Consider the following 22,010-nt stretch of genomic DNA (forward strand, 5'->3'; position numbering starts at 1 on the left):
CTGCAGTCTATTTTCTGCCTACTTACTTGGTTCTGGCCACTCGTGATTTGGAATATCTCTATCAGATCTCCTCTCAACTTTCACTTCTAAACAAAATAGTCCAACGCCATCAACCTTTCTTCAGAACTGTCATTCGTCATTCATGAAAACATAAAGACATGGGTGTACCTTTAAGAGAGTGAAGGACTTGGCAAGAGCACAGAGTGCTGGAGAATTTACAAAGTAACATTTTGATTAAGAACAAACAGCACTTGCCGAGTTGCTATGAGATAAAAACACAATACTAATTCAGCCAATCAGTTTAAGTTATACCCCGTAAAATATCAAACTCCAATCGAATTTGAATTGAGTACATTGACAATCTTAAAAGCCAATGACACAATTTGATGCTTTGGGGGGGAGTGTGTAAGATTGGGGAAAGTTGAACAGTTGGGAGGAGAACTGCCAAGCCCAGCATGTAAACAGACTGCTTGAAAAAATAGCTCTCTTAAAAAGTACCTTTTCGATCAGTAACCTGTGACCCAGCAATTCCTAAGAAAAAGGAAATAAGACACAGGAAGATCCGAATAGAAGAAGGCAAGTTACCTGGTTTTGAGTTAAAAAGGGTGGTTTTGGAAATCTTGTTTGGGAGTTTTATCGGACTAGTATTATAGAAGGGAAGGTAATAGGTTAGAGTAAGGAATGGTAAATAGTTGTGAGTTAATTATTCTGTTACACTTTAAGAAATAAAGTTGTTAGTTTTTACTTTAAATACTTCTTGGCCACTTGAATTCTTACAGGTTACTGCATGGGATAAATCTTTCCGTGTTGCTGGGTTTAAATTAAGCAGGAGGGTTTACCCCGTGTCATAACAGTTTGAGGGCTCTCTGTAACAAAATTATAACTCTTTATAACATAACATTCTCAAACATGTCTTCTGTAGGCTCCCCAATGCTTTCCCATCTTTCTGAAAGTGGGCCACCCAGAACCACACACAGTGCTTCAGTGTCTTATACAAGCTCTCATACTCAAAGCCCTTATTAAAATAATGAGAATATTATGTTTTATTAACTGCTCTCTCCTCCTGCCTGTCACCTTTCATGGCTTATGCACATATACCCCCAGATCTCTCTGCTCCTCCACCCTCTGTTCTGTCTGTGTTCTTCCCACCAAATGTACCACCTTACATTTCTTCACATTGAACTTTGCCTGTCACCTATCCCCAATTCACTAATTTGTCAATGTCCTTTACAGATTCTAAACTGTCCTCCTCACAATTTAAAAAACTTCCAGATTTCATATCCATCTGTAAGATATGAAACAGTTCCCTAAGAAACAAGGCCCAGATTCTTAATATGTATCCAAAAGCGTAAGGGTCCCATTACTCCACCACAAACCATCCTCCTGTTTTAAAAAAGCATTCCATTAACCATTACTCCCTGTTTCTAATCACTCAGCCAATTCTGTGCCAATGTTACCACTGTCCCTTTCATTCCATGAGTTCTAACTTTGCTCACAAGTCTGTTGTGTTGATGTCGAGATGCAGGTGTCGGACTGGATTGGACAAGGTCAGAAGTCACACAACACCAGGTTATAATCTAATAGGTTAATTTGAAATCAAAAGTCCGAAACTTAGGGACATACTCACAGAGATGTACAGCATGGAAACAGACCCTTCGGTACAACCCATCCATGCCGACCAGATATCCCAACCCAATCTAGTCCCACCTGCCAGCACCCGGCCCATATCTCTCCAAACCCTTCCTATTCATATACCCATCCAAATGCCTTTAAATGTTGCAATTGTACCAGCCTCCACCACTTCCTCTGGCAACTCATTCCATACACATACCACCCTCTGAGTGAAAAAGTTGCCTCTTAGGTCTCTTTTATATGTTTCCCACTCATCGTAAACCTGTGCCCTCTAGTTCTGGACTCCTACTGCCACCCACCTACACACCCGCTCCCCCCTGCCCCCACCCTGCAAAAAAAGACTTTGCCTATTTATCCTATCCATGCCCCTCATGATTTTGTAAACCTCTATAAGGTCACCCCTCAGCTGGTGACACTCCATGGAAAACAGCCCCAGCCTATTCAACCTCTTCCCTATAGTTCAACTCCTCCAACCGTGGCAACATCCTTGTAAATCTTTTCTGAACCCTTTCAAGTTTCACAACTTCTTTCCAATAGGAAGGAGATCAGAATTGCACACAATATTCCAAAAGTGGCCTCACCAATATCCTGTACAGCCACAACATGACCTCCCAATTCCTGTACTCAATACTCTGACCAATAAAGGAAAGCATACCAAATGCCGCCTTCCCTATCCTATCTACCTGCGACTCCACTTTCAAGGAGCTATGAACCTGCACTCCAAGGTCTCTTTGTTCTGAAAAACCCCCTAGGACCTTACCATTAAGTGTAAAAGTCCTGCTAAGATTTACTTTCCTAAAATGCAGCACCTCACATCTATCTAGATTAAACTCCATCTGCCACTTCTTAAGATCCTATCTGATCAAGATCCCATTGTAATCTGAGGTAACCTTCTTTGCTGTCCACTATACCTCCAACAGCAAACTTATTATCTATACCTCTTATGCTCACATCCAAATAATTTATATAAATGATGAAAAGTAGTGGACCCAGCACCGGTCCTTGTGGCACTCCACTGGTCACAGGCCTCCAATCTGAAAAACAACCCTCCACCACCACCCTCTGTCTTCTACCTTTGAACCAGTTTTGTATGCAAATGACAAGTTCTCCCTGTATTCCATGAGATCTATCCTTGCTCACCAGTCTCCCATGGGGAAATTTGTCGAACGCCTTACTGAAGTCCATATAAATCACATCTACCGCTCTGCCCTCCTCAATCCTCTTCAATACTGCTTCAAAAAACTCAATCAAGTTTGTGAGACATAATTTCCCACGCACAAAGCCATGTTGACTATCCCTTATCAGTTCTTGTCTTTCCAAATACATGTACATACTGTCCCTCAGGAGTCCTTCCAACAAATTTCCACCACCGCATCAAGCTCACTGGCCTATAGTTCCCTGGCTTGTCCTTACCACCCTTCTTAAACAGTGGCACCATGTTAGCCAACCTCCAGTCTTCCGGCACCTTACCTGTGACTATTGATGATCCAAATATCTCAGTAAGAGGCCCAGCAATCACTTCTCTAGCTTCCCACAGAGTTCTAGGGTACACCTGATCAGGTCCTGGGGATTTATCCACTTTTAACCATTTCAAGACATCCAGCACTTCCTCCTCTGTAATCTGGACATTTTGCAACATGTCACCATCTATTTCCCGATATTCTATATCTTCCATGTCCTTTTCCACAGTAAATACTGATGCAAAATACTTGTTTAGTATCTGCACTATTTCCTGCGGCTCCACACAAAGGCCAAATTGCTGATCTTTGAAGGGCCCTATTCTCTCCCTAGTTACCCTTTTGTCCTTAATGTATTTGTAAAAACCCTTTGGACCCTCTTTAATTCTTTTTGCCAAAGCTATTTCATATCCCCTTTTTGCCCTTCTAATTTATCTCTTTAGTATACTCCTACTGTCTTTATTCTCTTCTAAGGATTCATTTAATCTACTCTGTCTATACCTGACATATGCTTCCTTCTTTTTCTCAACCAAACCCTTAATTTCTTTAGTCATCCAGCATTCCCTATACCGACCAGCCTTCCCTTTCACCCTGACAGGAATATATACTTTCTCTGGATTCTTGTTATCTCATTTCTGAAGGCTTCCCATTTTCCAGCCTTCCCTTTACTTGCAAACATCTGCCCCCAATCAGCTTTTGAAAGTTCTTGCCTAATACCATCAAAATTAGCCTTCCTCCAATTTAGAACTTCAACTTTTAGATTTGGTCTATCTTTTTTCATCACTCTTTTATAACCAATCAAATTATGATTGCTGGCCCCAACGTGCTCCCCCACTGACACCTCAGTCACCTGCCGTGCCTTATTTCCCAAGAGTAGATCAAGTTTTGCACCTTCTCTAGTAAATACACCCACACACTGAATCAGAAAAGTTTCTTGTACACACTTAACAAATTCCTCTCCATCTAAACCCTTAACACTATAGCAGTCCCAGTCTGTGTTTGGAAAGTTAAAATCCCCTACCATAACCATCCTATTATTCTTACAGATAACTGAGATCTCCTTACAAATTTGTTTCTCAATTTCCCTCTGACTATTAGGGGGTCTATAATACAATCCCAATACGGTGATCATCCCTTTCTTAGTTCTCAGTTCCACCCAAATAACTTCCCTGGATGTATTTCTGGGAATATCCTCCCTCAGCACAGCTGTAATGCTATCCCTTATCAAAAATGCCACTCCCCCTCCTCTCTTGCCTCCCTTCTATCCTTCCTGTAGCATTTGTATCCTGGAACATTAGGCTGCCAGTCCTGTCCATCCCTGAGCCATGTTTCTGTAATTGCTATGCTATCCCAGTCCCATGTTCCTAACCATGCCCTGAGTTCATCTGCCTTCCCTGTTAGGCCTCTTGTATTGAAATAAATGCAGTTTAATTTATCAGTCCTACCTTCTTCTCTGCTTTGTCCCTGCCTGCCCTGACTGTTTGACTTGCCTTTGCTCTCAACTGTACCAATCTCAGATTGAAATCTTTCCTCACTATCTCCCTGGATCCCACCCCAACCACCTTACTAGTTTAAATCCTCCCGAGCAGCACTAGAAAATCTCCCTGCCAGTATATTAGTCCACTTCCAATTGAGGTGCAATCCGTCCTTCTTGTACAGGTCATTTCTACCCCAAAACAGCTTCCAATGATCCAAAAATGTGAATCCTTCTCCCATACACCAGCTCCTCAACCATGCATTCGTCTGCTCTATCCTCCTATTCCTACCCTCACTAGCTCATAGCACCGGGAGTAATCCAGATATTACTACCCTCGAGGACCTCCTTTTTAAATTCCTGCCTAACTCTCTGTAATCTCCCTTCAGAATCTCAATCTTTTCCCTTCCTGAGTCATTGGTTCCAATATGTACAATGACCTCCTGCTGGTCCGTCTCCCCCTTGAGAATATTCTGTACCCTCTCTGAGACATCCTTGATTCTGGCACCAGAAAAGCAACACACCATTCTGATTTTTAGCTGCTGGCCACAGAAACATCTGTCTGTACCTCGGGCTAGAGAGTCCCCTAACACAATCAATCGCTTGGAACCCGACATACCTCTCATTACACTCAAGCCAATCTCAATAGCAGAAGCTTGGCTGTTTGTGCTACATACCCCTGAGTGTCCATCACCCCCTACATTTTCCAAAACAGCATACTTGTTTGAAACTTGGACTATGATCTGGCATTGTGTGACTTCTGACCAAGTCTGTTGTGTGACACTATATCGTATGCTTTCTGGAAGTTGATGTTTACCACATGAACAGAGTTGTACTGACCAATCCTCTTGGTTATCTCATCAAACAATTCCAGTAATTTCGACAAACATGACTTTTCTTCCTTAAGAAATCCCTGTTGACTCTCCTTAGTTAATTCACATTTGCCTAGGTGACTATTAATTTTGTCCTGAATTATTATTTCTAGAGTTTTTTCTCCACTTAAGCTGACTAGCCTGTAGTTGCTGGCCTGTCTTTACTCCTCTCTTGAATGAGGGTGTAATGTTTACAATTCTCCAGTTCTCTGACAACACTCATGAAGCTAAGGAAGACGGAAGGTTATTGCGAGTGTCTCTGTGATTTCTACTCAGTCAATATCTTTTGACACATCCCATCTGGTCCCAGTGCCTTATCAGCTTTCAGGACAGCCTATCTGATACCTCCTTCTGATTAATTTTAACCCCTTTGGTGACTGAGTTTCCTTCTCATCACCATGGCCCAGGTAACATCATAAGTATGGACAGATGCAAGATTATTTCCTTCAGGTAAGGATGGCAGTTTCTTTCCCTGGTCTGGACTACATGTGACTCCAGACCCATAGCAATGTGGTTGACTCTTAACTGCCTGTAAGGTTGAGTGAAATAGGAGTTGATGGGAAGGGTGAGGGCCGTAACAAATTAAATTGAATGCATGAAGCATTAGAAATAAGATGGATGAGCTTGAGGCTCTTTTGGAAATTGGCAGATAGGATATTGTGGGGATAACTGAGACGTGGCTTCAAGTAGACAGGGCCTGGGAAATGAATATTCAAGGCTACACGTGCTATCGTAAGGGCAGACTGACGGGCAGAGGGGGTAGGTGGCCATGTTGGTAAGGGAAGATATTCAGTCCCTTGCACGGGGGGACCTAGAATCAGGGGATGTAGAGTCAGTGTGGATAGAGCTGAGAAATTCTAAGGGTAAAAAGACCCTCATGGGAGTTATCTACAGGCCCCCAAACAGTAGTCTGGATGTCGGATGTAAGTTGAATCAGGAGCTGAAATTGGCCTGTCGCAAAGATGTTACTACAGTTGTTATGGGGGATTTCAACATGCAGGTAGACTGGGAGAATCAGGATGGTATTGGACCTCAAGAAAGAGACTTTGTGGAGTGCCTCCGAGATGGATTCTTAGAACAGCTGGTACTGGAGCCTACCAGGGAGAAGGCAATTCTGGATCTGGTATTGTGCAACGAACCAGAATTTATCAGGGACCTCAAAGTGAAGGAGCCATTGGGAAGTAGTGACCATAATACAATAAGCTTCAATCTGCAAATTGAGAGGGAGAGGGTACAGTCGGAAGTGACAATATTTCTGTTGAATAAAGGGAACTATGGAGCTATGAAGGAGGAGCTGGCCAAAGTTCAATGATGCAATACCTTAGCAGGGATGACAGTGGAGGAACAATGGCAGATATTTCTGTGCATAATGCAGAAGTTGCAGGATCAGTCCAAAAAGGAAGAAAGATCCTAGCAGGAGGCATGGGTGGCCGTGGCTGACGAGGGAAGTTAAGAAACATATAAAGTTAAAAGAGAAAAAGTATAACATAGCAAAGATAAGTGGGAAAACGGAGGACTGGGAAGCTTTTAAAGAACAACAGAGGATTACTAAGAAGGACATACGCAGAGAAAAAATGAGGTACAAAGGTAAACTGGCCAAAAATATAAAGGAGGATAGTAAAAGCTTTTTTAGGTATGTGAAAGGCAAAAAAATGGTTAAGACTAAAATTGGGTCCTTGAAGACAGAAACAGGGGAATATATTACGGGGAACAAAGAAATGGCAGAAGAATTGAATTGGTACTTCAGACATGTGTTCATTGGGGAAGACACAAGCAATCTCCCTGAGGTAACAGTGGCTGAAGGACCTGAACTTAATGGAATTTATATTTGCCAGGAATTGGTGTTGGAGAGACTGTTGGGTCTGAAGGTTGATAAGTCCCCGGGGCCTGATGGTACTGAAGGAGGTGGCTCGAGAAATCGTGGATGCGTTGGTGATTATTTTCCAGAGTTCGATAGATTCGGGATCAGTTCCTGCAGATTGGAGGGTGGCTAATGTTGTACCACTTTTTAAGAAAGGTGGGAGAGAGAAAGCAGGAAATTATAGACCAGTTAGTCTGACCTCAGTGGTGGGAAAGATGCTGGGGTCTATTATAAAGGATGAAATTACGACACATCTGGGTAGTAGTTACAGGATAGGTCAGAGTCAGCATGGATTTATGAGGGGGAAATCATGCTTGACTAATCTTCTGGAATTTTTTGAGGATGTAACTCTGAAGATGAATGAGGGAAATCCAGTAGATGTAGTGTACCTGGACTTTCAGAAAGCTTTTGATAAAGTCCCACATAGGAGGTTAGTGAGCAAAATTAGGGCGCATGGTATTGGGGCAAAGTACTAGATTGGATTGAAGGTTGGTTGGCTGACAGGAAACAAAGAGTAGTGATAAACAGCTCCATTTCGGAATGGCAGACAGTGACCAGTGGGGTACCGCAGAGATCAGTGCTGGGACAGCAGCTTTTTACAATATATGTTAATGATAGAGAAGATGGTATCAGCAATAACATTAGCAAATTTGCTGATGATACTAAGCTGGGTGGCAGGGTGAAATGTGAGGAGGATGTTAGGAGATTACAGGGTGACCTGGACAGGTTAAGTGAGTGGTCAGATGCATGGCATATGCAGTTTAATGTGGATAAATGTATGGTTATCCACTTTGGTGGCAAGAACAGGAAGGCAGGTTACTACCTAAATGGAATCAATTTAGGTAAAGGGGCAGTACAAAGAGATCTGGGTGTTCTTGTATACCAGTCAATGAAGGTAAGCATGCAGGTACAGCAGGTAGTGAAGAAAGCTAATAGCATGCTGGCCTTCATAACAAGAGGGATTGAATATAGAAGCAAAGAGGTTCTTCTGCAGCTGTACAGGGCCCTGATGAGACCACACCGGGAGTATTGTATGCAGTTCTGGTCTCCAAATTTGAGGAAAGACATTCTGGCTATTGAGGGAGTGCAGCTTAGGTTCACAAGGTCAATTCCTGGAATGGCGGGACTACCTTATTCTGAAAGACTGGAGCGACTGGGCTTGTATACACTTGCGTTTAAAAGACTGATTGAGACATATAAGATTATTAAAGGATTGGACACTCTGGAGGCAGGAAACATGTTTCTGCTGATGGGTGAGTGCCGAACCAGAGGACACAGCTTAAAAATACGGGGTAGATCATTTAGGATAGAGATGAGGAGAAACTTTTTCATCCAGAGAGTGGTGGCTGTGTGGAATGCTCTGCCCCAGAGGGCAGTGGAGGCCCAGTCTTGGATGCATTTAAGAAAGAGTTGGATAGAGCTCTCAAGGATAGTGGAATCAATGGTTATGGAGATAAGGCAGGAACAGGATACAGCCATGATCATATTGAATGGTGGTGCAGGCTAGAAGGGCAGAATGGCCTACTCCTGCACCTATTGTCTATTGGCTATTGTAATTAGGGATGGGCCTGGTCAGCAACACCCTCATTCCATGAATGAATAAAGGAAAAAAAAGATGTAATACCTCAATTGTGCCCTCTGCCTCCATGTGTTAATCTCATTTTTAGTCCTTAATCAGCCCCACTCACCTTACAATGCCCTTTTACTTATTGCCTACAGATGGCTTTGGAATTTCTTTTCATATTAACTGCCAGTCTTTTTCCATCCTCCCTCTGCTTCTCTTATTTGCTCACTCATCACTTCTCTGCACTTTTTTATATTCAGCTTGGTTCTTAATTATATTCTACACATGACATTGTGAAACACTTTTTCTTCTTTATCACATCTACTTCTTTTCTCATCCGGGGAGTTAGCATCATAGAGTCATAGAGATGTACAGCATGGAAACAGACCCTTCGGTCCAACCCATCCATGCTGACCAAATATCCCAACCCAATCTAGTCCCACCTGCCAGCACCTGGCCCATATCCCTCCAAACCTTTCCTATTCATATACCCATCCAAATGCCTCTTAAATGTTGCAATTGTACCAGCCTCCACCACATCCTCTGGCAACTCAATCCACACACATACCACCCTCTGCGTGAAAAATTTGCCTCTTAGGTCTCTTATATATCTTTCCCCTCTCACCCGAAACCTGTGCCCTCTAGTTCTGGACTCCCCGACCCCAGGGAAAAGACTTTGTCTATTTATCCTATCCATGCCCCTCATAATTTTGTAAACTTCTATAAGGTCACCTCTCAGCCTCCGACGCTCCAGGGAAAACAGTCCCAGCCTGATCAGCCTCTCCCTGTAGCTCAGATCCTCCAAACACTGGCAACATCCTTGTAAGTCTTTTCTGAACCCTTTCAGGTTTCACAACATCCTTGCAAATAGGAAATAGACCAGAAATGCGCGCAATATTCCAACAGTGGACTCTCCAAAGTCCTGAACAGTTGCAACATGGCCTCCCAACTCCTGTACTCAATGCTCTGACCAATAAAAGAAAGCATACCAAACGCCTTCTTCACTATCCTATCTAACTGCGACTCCACTTTCAAGGAGCTATGAACCTGCACTCCAAGGTCTCTTTGTTCAGCAACACTCCCTAGGACCTTACCATTAAGTGTATAAGTCCTGCTAAGATTTGCTTTCCCAAAATGCAGCACCTCACATTTATCTGAATTAAACTCCATCTGCCACTTCTCAGCCCATTGGCCCATCTGGACAAGATCCTGTTGTAATCTGAGGTAGCCCTCTTCGCTGTCCACTACATCTCCAATTTTGGTGTCATATGCAAACTTACTAACTGTACCTCTTATGCTCACATCCAAATCATTTATGTAAATGTCAAAAAGTAGGGGATACAGCACCAATCCTTGTGGCACTCCACTGGTCACAGGCCTCCAGTCTGAAAAACAACCCTCCACCACTTCCCTCTGTCTTCTACGTTTGAGCCAGTTCTGTATCCAAATGGCTAGTTCTCCCTGTATTCCATGAGATCTAACCTTGCTAATCAGTCTCCCATGGGAAACCTTGTCAAACGCCTTACTGAAGTCCATATAGATCACATCTACTGCTCTGCCCTCATCAATCTTCTTTGTTACTTCTTCAAAAAACTCAATCGAGTTTGTGAGACATGATTTCCCACACACAAAGCCATGTTGACTATCCCGAATCAGTCCTTGTCTTTCCAAATACATAGGAGAAAGTGAGGACTGCAGATGCTGGAGATCAGAGCTGAAAATGTGTTGCTGAAAAAGCGCAGCAGGTCAGGCAGCATCCAAGGAGCAGGAGAATCGACGTTTCGGGCATGAGCCCTTCTTCAGGAATGAGGAAAGTGTGCCAAGCAGGCTAAGATAAAAGGTAGGGAGGAGGGGCTTGGGGGAGGGGCGTTGGAAATGCGATAGGTGGGAGGTTAAGGTGAGGGTGATAGGCCGGAGTGGGGGTGGGGGCGGAGAGGTCAGGAAGAAGATTGCAGGTTAGGAAGGTGGTGCTGAGTTCGAGGGTTGGGACTGAGACAAGATGGGGGGAGGGGAAATGAGGAAACTGGAGAAATCTGAGTTCATCCCTTGTGGTTGGAGGGTTCCTAGGCGGAAGATGAGGCGCTCTTCCTCCAGCCGTCATGTTGCTATGGTCTGGAGTCCAAGGACCTACATGTCCTTGGTGGAGTGGGAGGGAGAGTTGAAGTGTTGAGCCATGGGGTGGTTGGGTTGGTTGGTCCGGGTGTCCCAGAGGTGTTCTCGGAAACGGTCCGCAAGTAGGCGGCCTGTCTCCCCAATATAGAGGAGGCCACATCGGGTGCAGCGGATGCAGTAAATGATGAGTGCGGAGGTGCAGGTGAATTTGTGGTGGATATGGAAGGATCCCTTGGGGCCTTGGAGGGAAGTAAGGGGGGGAGGTGTGGGCGCAAGTTTTGCATTTCTTGCGGTTGCAGGGGCAGGTGCCGGGAGTGGAGGTTGGGTTGGTGGGGGGTGTGGACCTGACGAGGGCGTCATGGAGGGAGTGGTCTTTTCGGAACGCTGATAGGGGAGGGGAGGGAAATATATCCCTGGTGGTGGGGTCCGTTTGGAGGTGGCGGAAATGACAACGGATGATACGATGTATATGGAGGTTGGTGGGGTGGTAGATGAGGACCAGTGGGGTTCTGTCCTGGTGGCAATTGGAGGGGCGGGGCTCAAGGGCAGAGAAGCGGGAAGTGGAGGAGATGCGGTGGAGAGCATCGTCGATCACTTGTGGGGGGAAATTGCAGTCTTTGAAGAAGGAGGCCATCTGGGTTGTACGGTATTGGAACTGGTCCTCCTGGGAGCAGATGCGGCGGAGACGAAGGAATTGGGAATATGGGATGGCATTTTTACAGGGGGCAGGGTGGGAGGAGGTGTAGTCTAGGTAGCTGTGGGAGTCGGTCGGTTTATAGTAAATGTCCATGTTGATTCGGTCTCCCGAGATAGAAATGGAGAGGTCTAGGAAGGGGAGGGATGAGTCTGGGACGGTCCAGGTAAATTTGAGGTCGGGGTGGAAGGTGTTGGTAAAGTAGATGAACTGTTCAACCTCCTCGTGGGAGCATGAGGCAGCGCCGATACAGTCATTGATGTAGTGAAGGAAAAGGTGGGGGGTGGTGCCAGTGTAGCTGAGGAAGATGGACTGTTCCACATATCCTACGAAGAGGCAGGCATAGCTGGGGCCCATGCAGGTGCCCATGGCTACTCCTTTGGTTTGGAGGAAGTGGGAGGATTGGAAAGAGAAGTTGTTCAGAGTGACGACCAGTTCAGTCAGTCAAGGAGGGTGTCAGTGGAAGGGTACTGGTTGGTACGCGGGATCCTATCCCTCAGGATTCCCTCCAACAACTTGCCCACCACCGAGGTCAGGCTCACCGATCTATAGATCCCTGGCTTGTTTTTACCGCCCTTCTTAAACATGGCACCACGTTTGCCAACCTCCAATCTTCCAGCACTTCACCTGTGACTATCAATGGTACAAATATCTCAGCAAGAGGCCCAGCAATCATTTCTCTAGCTTCCCACAGAGTTCTCGGGTACACCTGATCAGGTCCTGGGGATTTATCCACCTTTAACCGTTTCAAAACTTCCAGCACTTCCTCCTCTGTAATCTGGAATTTTTTGATGTACCTTCCCTTTTCAAGGAAATCTACCTTGACTGTATTCACCAACAGTCTTTTTCTGTCCTTCCCAGTCCACTCCAGCCAATTCAGCCCTCATTCCTTTGTAATTACTCTTATTTAAGTTTAACAGTTGTTTCCAACTCATGTTTCTCACTCACAAACTGAAGAGTCAATAAAAGCACAAATGGACTGACATTAAAAGGCAAGGACATGGTATAAGATACAGCTGTGTACTGAGTTATTGAGGAGAGACTTGAGAAGGTGAATGTGTTCTTTCTGGAAAAGACAATCAAAGAGGAAACAAGAGGTGACGTTCATTGACAGTAGGTTAGAGATGTTAGAAGTGTCACTCTCTGAGATTCCCACAGTGCAAGATGAACAGGGCTTTATATCACACATCTCCATAACAACCCATGCAGTGTTTGCCTTGGGCAGTTTTCATTTTCTGTTTTACAGATGGTAGAACCTCACTACTTATTAAGAGTATTTTGAATAATGAATGATTTTTAAAATCTGCCCAGTTCTGAGCAGATTTCTATTGGGCTGGAAGGAACTTAAATCTGGCTTTCAGTTTTGTGAAATGACAAGGCCATTAGCGTCCTGACCTGAAAACAGGAAGGTGATAAAATATTCCTCCCACTCTCCCATTCATTCCCTCACTCCCTCTTCATTCTATTGAACCCAGAAACAATTTGACTCTCGGACCAGTGATGATGAAATCAATCCAAACTTCAGATTTACTTTCATTACAAATGATTGTTGATCTGCATTACCAAATAACTCCCTCCATGTTTGACACTCTCTGTAACCTGCTGTGTATTCCTCCTTGATCTCCTTTGCTGTGGGATCCTATTGATAGCAAAGTTTTCTTTTTTAAAAAAGAAATTACTCCTCAAATCAGTAGAAGTAAACATTGCAAAATGCATCATGTGTTCCAACTTCTCAAATCTATCCACGTCTCCTCAACCCTGGGAACACTGTCATGAATCTTTTCTGCACTCTCTCTAATGGCTTTGCATCCTTCCTGAAGTGTGACACCCAGGATTGGATGCAATACTGCTCAGGCCCAAGCAGTGTTTCACATCCATGTTTCACCTTGTTTCTGAATAAAAACCAATACAACTGTGGATGCTGTAAATCAGAAACAAAAACACCTAGAGCTCAGCAGATCTGGCAGCATCCTTGGAGAGAAACCGGTTATCTTTTCAGGTCAGGTTCTGAGGAAGGGTCATTCAACTGAAATGTAAACTCTGATTATGTTAATCTGATTATGTTAACTCTGATTTCTCTCCACAGATGCTACCAGACCTGCTGAGCTTTTCAGGCAATTGCTGTTTTTGTCCTTCTGTTTCTGAACTCTAATTCTTGTTTAATCCTTTAGTCTTACTGCACCTGAGTATCGCTGAAAAAGATATATTTCACTGAAGGTTTTCATCTTGCTTTCTTCAGGATAATTATTCCACTTGCCAACCATGTCATACAATATCAATTAGTTTTATTGTTCTTGCAAACTGTCCTGATGTGTGCAAGATGAAAATCCTCAGTAACAGTGCATTTTTTCAGCAATTTCCAGTATTTTCTGTTCTAACATTGCCAGTCAAGTCAAACAAACTTGAAAGGAGTGCTGAAAAAGCAAATGAAATGCCCTTGATGTGCTGAGCCCATTTCACACAGACTCAGAGTGATAGAGCTACCCACGTCATCATTTTACATTGACCTCCTTTTGCCAAATGGGACAATGCCAAGTGCAGCAGTGAGAAGGACTAATAATTAGTGCAGGAATTTGTCTGAATGATGAATGATGTTAATGAGCTGTCTGCTGCCTCATTGTCACTGATTAATGGGATGGTCTAATTACCTGGGTCGTTTCAGGAAGTTTCCTGGGAGAACTGAGCATGTACCTCTCTCCAAACAGCACACAGAGTTTATTTGACTGCCATCTGTAGCTGACACTCCTTCCTGTACCCCAGCGATCGAACCAAGATAATAGCCTCACTTCCAAAGGCAATCCCATACCTGCCCAGGTCTTACCTCGGTTGGATTATCTCCTCCACCCCCACCCCCAGACTCTTTTTTGGTTGGAGAGGGTTGCTGTCTAATGAGATTGGACTGGGGTCTCAGCCAAGCTCATCCTGAGAAGTAACATTAACTTTTTTGCATCTTCGGTCAGTGTTTTTCAGAAAGGGGATAACTACTTTCAATCAATCGATTGATCAATGACTGATACCCTCGTCAATCATCGATTACATCGAATCATTAAGTGGGAGGCAATAGCCTAGTGGTATTATCACTGGACTGTTAATCCAGAGACCCAGGTTATGTTCTGGGGACCTGGGTTTGAATCCCACCATGGTGGAATGAGAATTCAGTTATAAAAATCTGGAATTAAGACTCCAATAATGACTGTGAATCATTGTCGGAAAAGCCCACCTGGTTCACTCATCTCCTTTAGGGAAGGAAGCTGCGATCCTTATCAGGTCTGGCCTACTTGTAACTCTAGACCCACAGCAATTAGATTAGATTACTTACAGTGTGGAAACAGGCCCTTCGGCCCAACAAGTCCACACTGCCCCACCGAAGCGCAACCCACCCATACCCCTACCTTTACCCCTTACCTAACACTACGGCAATTTAGCATGACCAATTCACCTGGCCTGCACATCTTTGGACTGTGGGAGGAAACCGGAGCACCCGGAGGAAACCCACGCAGACACGGGGAGAATGTGCAAACTCCACACAGTCAGTCGCCTGAGGTGGGAATTGAACCCAGGTCTCTGGCGTTGTGAGGCAGCAGTGCTAACCACTGTGCCACCGTGCCGCCCATAATGTGGTTGACTCTTATTTGACCCCCTGCATAAATAGGAATGGGCAATAGTGCTGGCCCACCCAGAGACAACCTGTGAATGATTTTAAAAAAAAATACTCTTGTCAATCAATACTGATACCTTCAGTCGATGATAAACCATTTCTTTTACACACTGTGTTCTGAACATGTACGAGAGTTGAAATTAAGACACGAGTAATTTAATTCTCTCTCTCTCTCTCCCCCCATCTCTGTCCTTCTCTCCTCTCATCAGTCACTCTGTGACTCCCTGCTCAATTAAGATTCACTGGTGATTTTCTGTGTGGTGTCTGTGTTTAATTAACTACATCATTCCTGTGAACAGACGGTGATAGTATCTGTAATGATACATGTGGGACTTCCATTCCTTCCAACTGAGTTTATCAGGAGCAGAGGAGTTAAAGTTGCAAGCTGCACTCCTGTCTTTCGAAGAACATCTCCCATGATGAACACAGTGCCTGAGCTCAGTGCTGAGAAACAGAAATAAACATTGTGTCAGTCTCTAACTCACTGCTGCTCAATGATGCTGTATCCTGCTGTTGTCTCCCTATTAGTCATGCTCTGTTAATTTAATTGTCTAAGTGTCCGCACTATTTTTGTGTTTGCCCTGAGGATAGTGACCCATATAAACCTGTTGAAGCTCAGCGTCCCCCGGGCTCAGTTTGAGATGACATTCTGCTGGAACAGCTTTCCATTATTTTCCATCAAATTCCTTCCGCTCTAATTCTCTGTGAGCTTTGTGGAAAATATTAGCGCCCAGCTTCTGCAAACTCTTCTTGACTTCCTAGTTTTTGTGCTCTGTATCCTGCCTCATAAAGGGTTATTACAGCACACAAAATGGCCACTTGGCCCATCAATTCCATGCAGGCTCTCAGTATAGTAATCTGATTAGTCCCACCCCTGGGCTCTCACTTTATTTCCTTCAAATTTCCATCCAGTTCCTTTATAATTATCCATCATCTTCACTTTCGCACCCCCCAACCCCTTCAGTCAGTTTCAGACGTTAACTGGGTGAAGGAACTTTTCTTCACATTCCTAGAGCATCTTTTGGCCAATCTGGCTCTCCCTGTTTTGATACCAGTCATGATTTGGAGATGCTGGTGTTGGATTGGGGTGTACAAAGTTAAAAATCACACAACACCAGGATTTAGTCTGTGTCTGTTTGTTTCTGTGTCTGTCTATAACCTGGTGTTGTGTGATTTTTAACTTTGGCTTGATACCAGCAGTTAATTGAAACAGTTGACCTTATCGAAGCTGTGATAACCTTGTCCACCGTGATCTAACCTATTCACTATCTCCTTTACTGCAAGAGAACAGTCCAAACTTATCTCCCCTGGCCTTGTCACTAAAACCCTTTGAAATAATAGAGTCATAGAGCTGTACAGCACAGAGACAGTCCCCTCAGTCCAACTCATCCATGCCAATCAGATATCCTAAATAAATCCAGCGCCATGTGCCAGCATTTGGCCCATATCCCTCTTACACCCTTCCTATTCATATACCAATCAAGATCCCTTCCAAATGTGTTGTATTCAGACCAGCCTCCACCACTTCCTCTGTCAGCTCATTCCATTCATGCACCACACTCTGCGTGAAAAGGTTCCCCCTAGGTCCCTTTTGTGTCTTCCCCCTCACCTTAAACCTATGCCCTCTAATTTTGGACTCCTCTACGCATAGGAAAAGACCTTGGCTAATACTGTACACTGAATGTTGCAATTTCTATATGTGCTGTAATATAACCGAGGATTCTATGTTGTAATTTAATTGTGACCAGTAATATGACTGAGTGTATGCTGTAATAGAGTCATAGTCAGAGATGTGCAGCACGGAAACAGACCCTTCAGTCCAAACTGTCCATGCTGTTGGTGGTGCCTCTCTGTCTGACCTGTTCTTTGTGTGGGTTTCGTATTGCTGGGTTATGAGACTGCCCTCAGAGCTTCGGGAGAGCTGTGTTGATCTGACATTGTTAGTAGGTGCTGGGAAGTGTATTCCCTTGTCTGCGAGTGCTGTCTGGTTTTGCTTGTCAGCCTGCTTGGTCCCTGTTGAGGCATTCTGGGTGTTTTTGATATACAAAGTTTGGGTGAAGATTTGTAGCTCGGGTGCTCGTTGTTGTGGTTCGGTTCGCCGAGCTGGAAATTTTTGTGCAAACGTTTCGCCCCCTGTCTAGGTGACATCCTCAGTGCTTGGGAGCCTCCTGTGAAGCGCTTCTGTGGTGTTTCCTCCGGCATTTATAGTGATTTGTATCTGTCGCTTCCAGTTGTCAGTTTCAGCTGTCCGCTGTAGTGGCCGGTATATTGGCTGTTCAGGGAATTCCTAGAGGTATGGCACTCATCCACAGATTCAATCAATAAGCACATCGACCTGGACCCAATATACCGGCCACTGCAGCGGACAGCTGGAACTGACAACCGGAAACGGCAGATACAAATCACTATAAATGCCTGAGGAAACATCACAGAAGCGCTTCACAGGAGGCTCCCAAGCACTGAGGATGTCACCTAGACAGGGGACGAAACGTCTGCAACACAAATTCCCAGCTCTGACCAATAATGCAACTGATTCTGTAATAATAGTTGTTATAATATAATTGAGTGCAGGATTTCAATTGTGTGCTGTAACATAATGAAGCACCGAGTGAAGTAACATAACTGAATCTCTGCTCCTTTCTCCTGCAGGTTCTGAACGATCTCGACACTCACCTGAAGCAGTCGGAGTATTTCCGTCTGTTTTGGTTCCCTCACACTGATAAGGTCACAGTTAGCTATGCAGACCCTACAGACAAGGTGAAGTCATGGCTAATTCATATTTACTCAGAATATAGACAGAGGGAATACAAAGTGAGGAGTTTGAGCCGTGCAAATCCACCAGTGTTCCTACTTTAGAGTCAGCATCACTCCTGGCCATCTCCCTGCACTGGAGATTAGGTTATAGATGGAGAGATGCTTGGGTGATATCTAGTCAAGCCAAATAGTCACTGACACGTGCTCATGCAGGCTGTGTGGAAGAAACAGAGAGGGTACATCTGTTTCAGGAACCTAGGTAAAAACAATGCCTGCAGATGCTGGAAACCAGAGTCTGGATTAGTGGTGCTGGAAGAGCACAGCAGTTCAGGCAGCATCCAAGGAGCAGTAAAATCGACGTTTCGGGCAAAAGCCCTTCATCAGGAATAAAGGCAGAGAGCCTGAAGCGTGGAGAGATAAGCTAGAGGAGGGTGGGGGTGGAGAGAAAGTAGCAGAGAGTACCAATCAACCACACCGCCCTGTGGCTCAACATTTCAATTCCCCCTCCCACTCTGCCGAGGACATGGAGGTCCTGGGCCTCCTTCACCGCCGCTCCCTCACCACCAGACACCTGGAGGAAGAATGCCTCATCTTCCGCCTCTGAACGCTTCAACCCCCGGGCATCAATGTGGACTTCGACAGTTTCCTCATTTCCCCTTCCCCCACCTCACCCTAGTTCCAAACTTCCAGCTCAGCACTGTCCCCATGATTGTCCTACCTGCCTATCTTCTTTTCCACCTATCCACTCCACCCTCCCCCCTGCCCCCGACCTATCACCTTCATCCCCTCCCCCACTCACCTATTGTACTCTATGCTACTTTCTCTCCACCCCCACCCTCCTCTCACTTATCTCTCCACCCTTCAGGCTCTCTGCCTTTATTCCTGATGAAGGGCTTTTGCCCGAAATGTCGATTTTACTGCTCCTCAGATGCTGCCTGAACTGCTGTGCTGTTTCAGGAACCTGCCAGCCCAGACAGTATTAGTGGGACCAGGGCAGGGTGTGATCTCTCAGCTACTCCTATGTTTGTTGGGATGGGGATCGTGTTTAAACTCCTGTATTTGAGTAGGTCTGATTGTACTGTTTGCTTTATTCCAGCCAGTTAAAACCAGTTCCAGTTGGCTGTGGAACTATGCCATTGGCTATTACCTGCTGGAGTTCCTGTTGTGGGTCAGGTCAGTGCCAAACCCTCAATCCCACATCCCAGGTCACTGATCCATCCCACCAAAATTATCACAGTCGTGGCAGCACCTGTAAACTGAAACAAGGAGTTAATCATGCCGATGTAAACCTATACAGGAGATGCCTTTGTTAATGAGACTTGATTAATCTGATCAACACCGTCCATTCCAACCTCCATCAATGTGACTCCATTCAAATCTCTATGGCTTATTTCCTAAACTACACCAAAATCCAGTTCACCTATCAGTGCTGTGCTCTCTGACTCCCAGCCTGGCAATGGCCCAGATTTAAAATCCAAATCCATGTTTTCATCAGATTCCAAGACGACATTGCTCCTTGCCTCTGGAATCCCTGCAGAACTCTCCAATATGTGCATCTCTATTTCTGCTCGTTTGCTAATGGCTCCACCATTAGCCGCTCTGCCACCAATTGCAGAGGCCCCAAGCTCTGCAAATCTCTCACTAAACATCTGCCCCTTACTTTCCTGTTTTAAGATGCTCCTCTTTAGCCAAACATGAGGCTATCTGCCCAAATATCTCATTAAGTAGCTTGGTGTAACATTCACTCTGATTTACATTTGTGAGAAACACATTACTTACAAGTTGTATGTAATGTTAACTTATTGTTGATTGGGAACAAAATGAACGTTGGGGCGAGAGGCATGTTTTACAGCTTCCCAAGCTGCTTTCTGCTGAGAGGAGGCCACATACGCTGTAAATAGCTTATGAAGCGACACTGTCTGTGCCATCACAGTGAGAATTTCTGAAAAGTCGATATTGGGGTGAGGACATTGACACTGGCACCACACTACCCTTTGCTGGACTGTTATACTGCAATCCCATCAGTAATGTTCCAAACTCCTATGAAATAGCAGCTGCTTTGACAAATCTGGATTGGAGACAGAGTGGACTATCACACCCATCTAATCCAACATCCATACACTCTGTCCCTCTGAAACATTCCCTCCGCACTCTCGTTCTTACAGCAATGCACAAATATTCCCCAACCTTACACACTCACCCTGACTCGAAAGCTCGCTCATGCACACACACATATGAACTTCTGACCTCAGTCTGATCTGGAACAAACCCCGAGTCCTTTAGCAACTCTGTATTTTTGTCTGTTTCCTTTAATTTTGAATTTTGTGTCCTCTGTTGATTAGATAAAGCTGAGGGTCACTCTCAACATCTACTTCTGCACAAAATCACTGGTCTAGCCAGAGAGTCACACCTCTCTCTACTCCAATCCATCCACATTTATTGTATTTTTTTCTTTTTTCTTTCTTTTATTTCTCTTTTTTCTTTTTTTTCTTCTTCTTTTCTCACAAGGTGCACGAATCCTTATTCAAATTTCCACCACCAGGAAGAAAAGAAACACCCGAGTGGCTAGTGATAAGCAGTGCCCTTCATATCAAAGGGACAATGCTGTATGATCAGACAGTGAAGGAGGGGGCAGGGATTAAATCAAAATAGAGTTGGAGGGGGAAATAATACACTCCACTCCCTGCAGCGCCCACCTCTCCCTGAACAACTCCAGGGTGTCGGTGGATACCGCATGCTCCTTTTCCAGAGACACCCGGGCATTGTATTTTAGAAGATATGTGCATCATTGACTAGACCAGCCTTTATTGTCCAATTAAGAGTCAATCACATTGCTGTGAGTCTGGAGTCATGTGTAGACCAGACCTGGATAGGACTGCATTTGCCTTCCCTAAAGGGCACTAGTGAACCAGATGGGATTGTTACAGCAGTGGTTAGCTATGGAATTTAAATCAGATGAGAATTGAAACTATAACCTGAGAACATTAGCTTGGGACTCTGGTTGATGAGTCCGGTGACATTACCACAATGTCAACTATTCAACTTCCACTCTCACACCTCCCTGTCTCTATAATGTTCTCCAGCCTCTCTATTCTCAGGCAAATCTGCACTCCTTCATTTCTGGCCCCTTGAGCACAATGATGAGTCAAGAATGCCTCATGGATTATGGATTTGGACTTGAACGAAGCCAAACTAATTGTCAGTGTCATTCCTGAGTGAACTTCCTAACCGTTAACCCTCTGATATCCTTGCAGCACCTTCTTCCCTTGCCTGGTGCCCTGGATTAATCGTTTCTACTTTTGGCTGGTTTACTCAGCAAAGATCGAGCAGGTCAAACGCAGTGACAAGGCTTTCAACTTTGACTGTCTCTTCAAGCAACATGTGTCAGATTGGTCTATCCCCATGTAAGTAGCACCTCCTTATACTCTGTGCTGTCAGGGCTGAGCACTACCTTCCAACCAGGGCTCAAACCATTCTTCATTTGAGGGCTGCTTGTTGATAGCTATTTCTTCATCCTCACTGACTCTTTCATCTGGTGAGATGCATTCATGTGGTGACACCACCTTGTGTATTTGCGTTGTTGTGTTATAGGGTATTTGGGCTAACAGGATGAGAACTGATCACTATCTTCAACAATTGTCAACCCAACGTTAAACTGAAAACCACTATAAAGCCGATACCACACACTGCAATACAAGACAAAGCCAAAGCTAGCAACTGGTTTTGTTTTTCAATTACTGACAAATTTGAGATTCTCCGTAGAGCAGGCCAAAGTGGAGGAGACTGAGCCCTTGCAGGGAGCACACTTAAAAGCTATTGAACTTTTACCTTTTTCCATGTAAAACTAGCAAGAACTGTAATGTTAACTTTTATCTTGATTTCTTTATTTTTCTAGTCATGCTAAGAACAGCAGTAATGCTTTACTTTTAACT

General features: G+C 44.5%; 1 protein-coding gene across 1 annotated transcript in view; it reads left to right on the forward strand.

Annotated features, from left to right (window-relative positions):
• The window catches only part of LOC122552567 (L-gulonolactone oxidase), a 56,233-nt gene that overhangs the window by 30,578 nt on the left and 3,645 nt on the right, over positions 1 to 22,010 (forward strand). Inside the window, exons 8-10 of the mRNA XM_043695267.2 lie at positions 17,974 to 18,081; positions 19,175 to 19,251; positions 21,333 to 21,482. Of these exons, the coding sequence (XP_043551202.2) occupies positions 17,974 to 18,081; positions 19,175 to 19,251; positions 21,333 to 21,482 (335 nt within the window). The remainder of the gene's footprint in view (positions 1 to 17,973; positions 18,082 to 19,174; positions 19,252 to 21,332; positions 21,483 to 22,010) is intronic.

Source organism: Chiloscyllium plagiosum, unplaced genomic scaffold (genome assembly GCF_037043375.1).
Source record: "Chiloscyllium plagiosum isolate Xiang-an unplaced genomic scaffold, Cpla_swu_hap1 HiC_scaffold_10, whole genome shotgun sequence".
NCBI lineage: Eukaryota > Metazoa > Chordata > Chondrichthyes > Orectolobiformes > Hemiscylliidae > Chiloscyllium > Chiloscyllium plagiosum.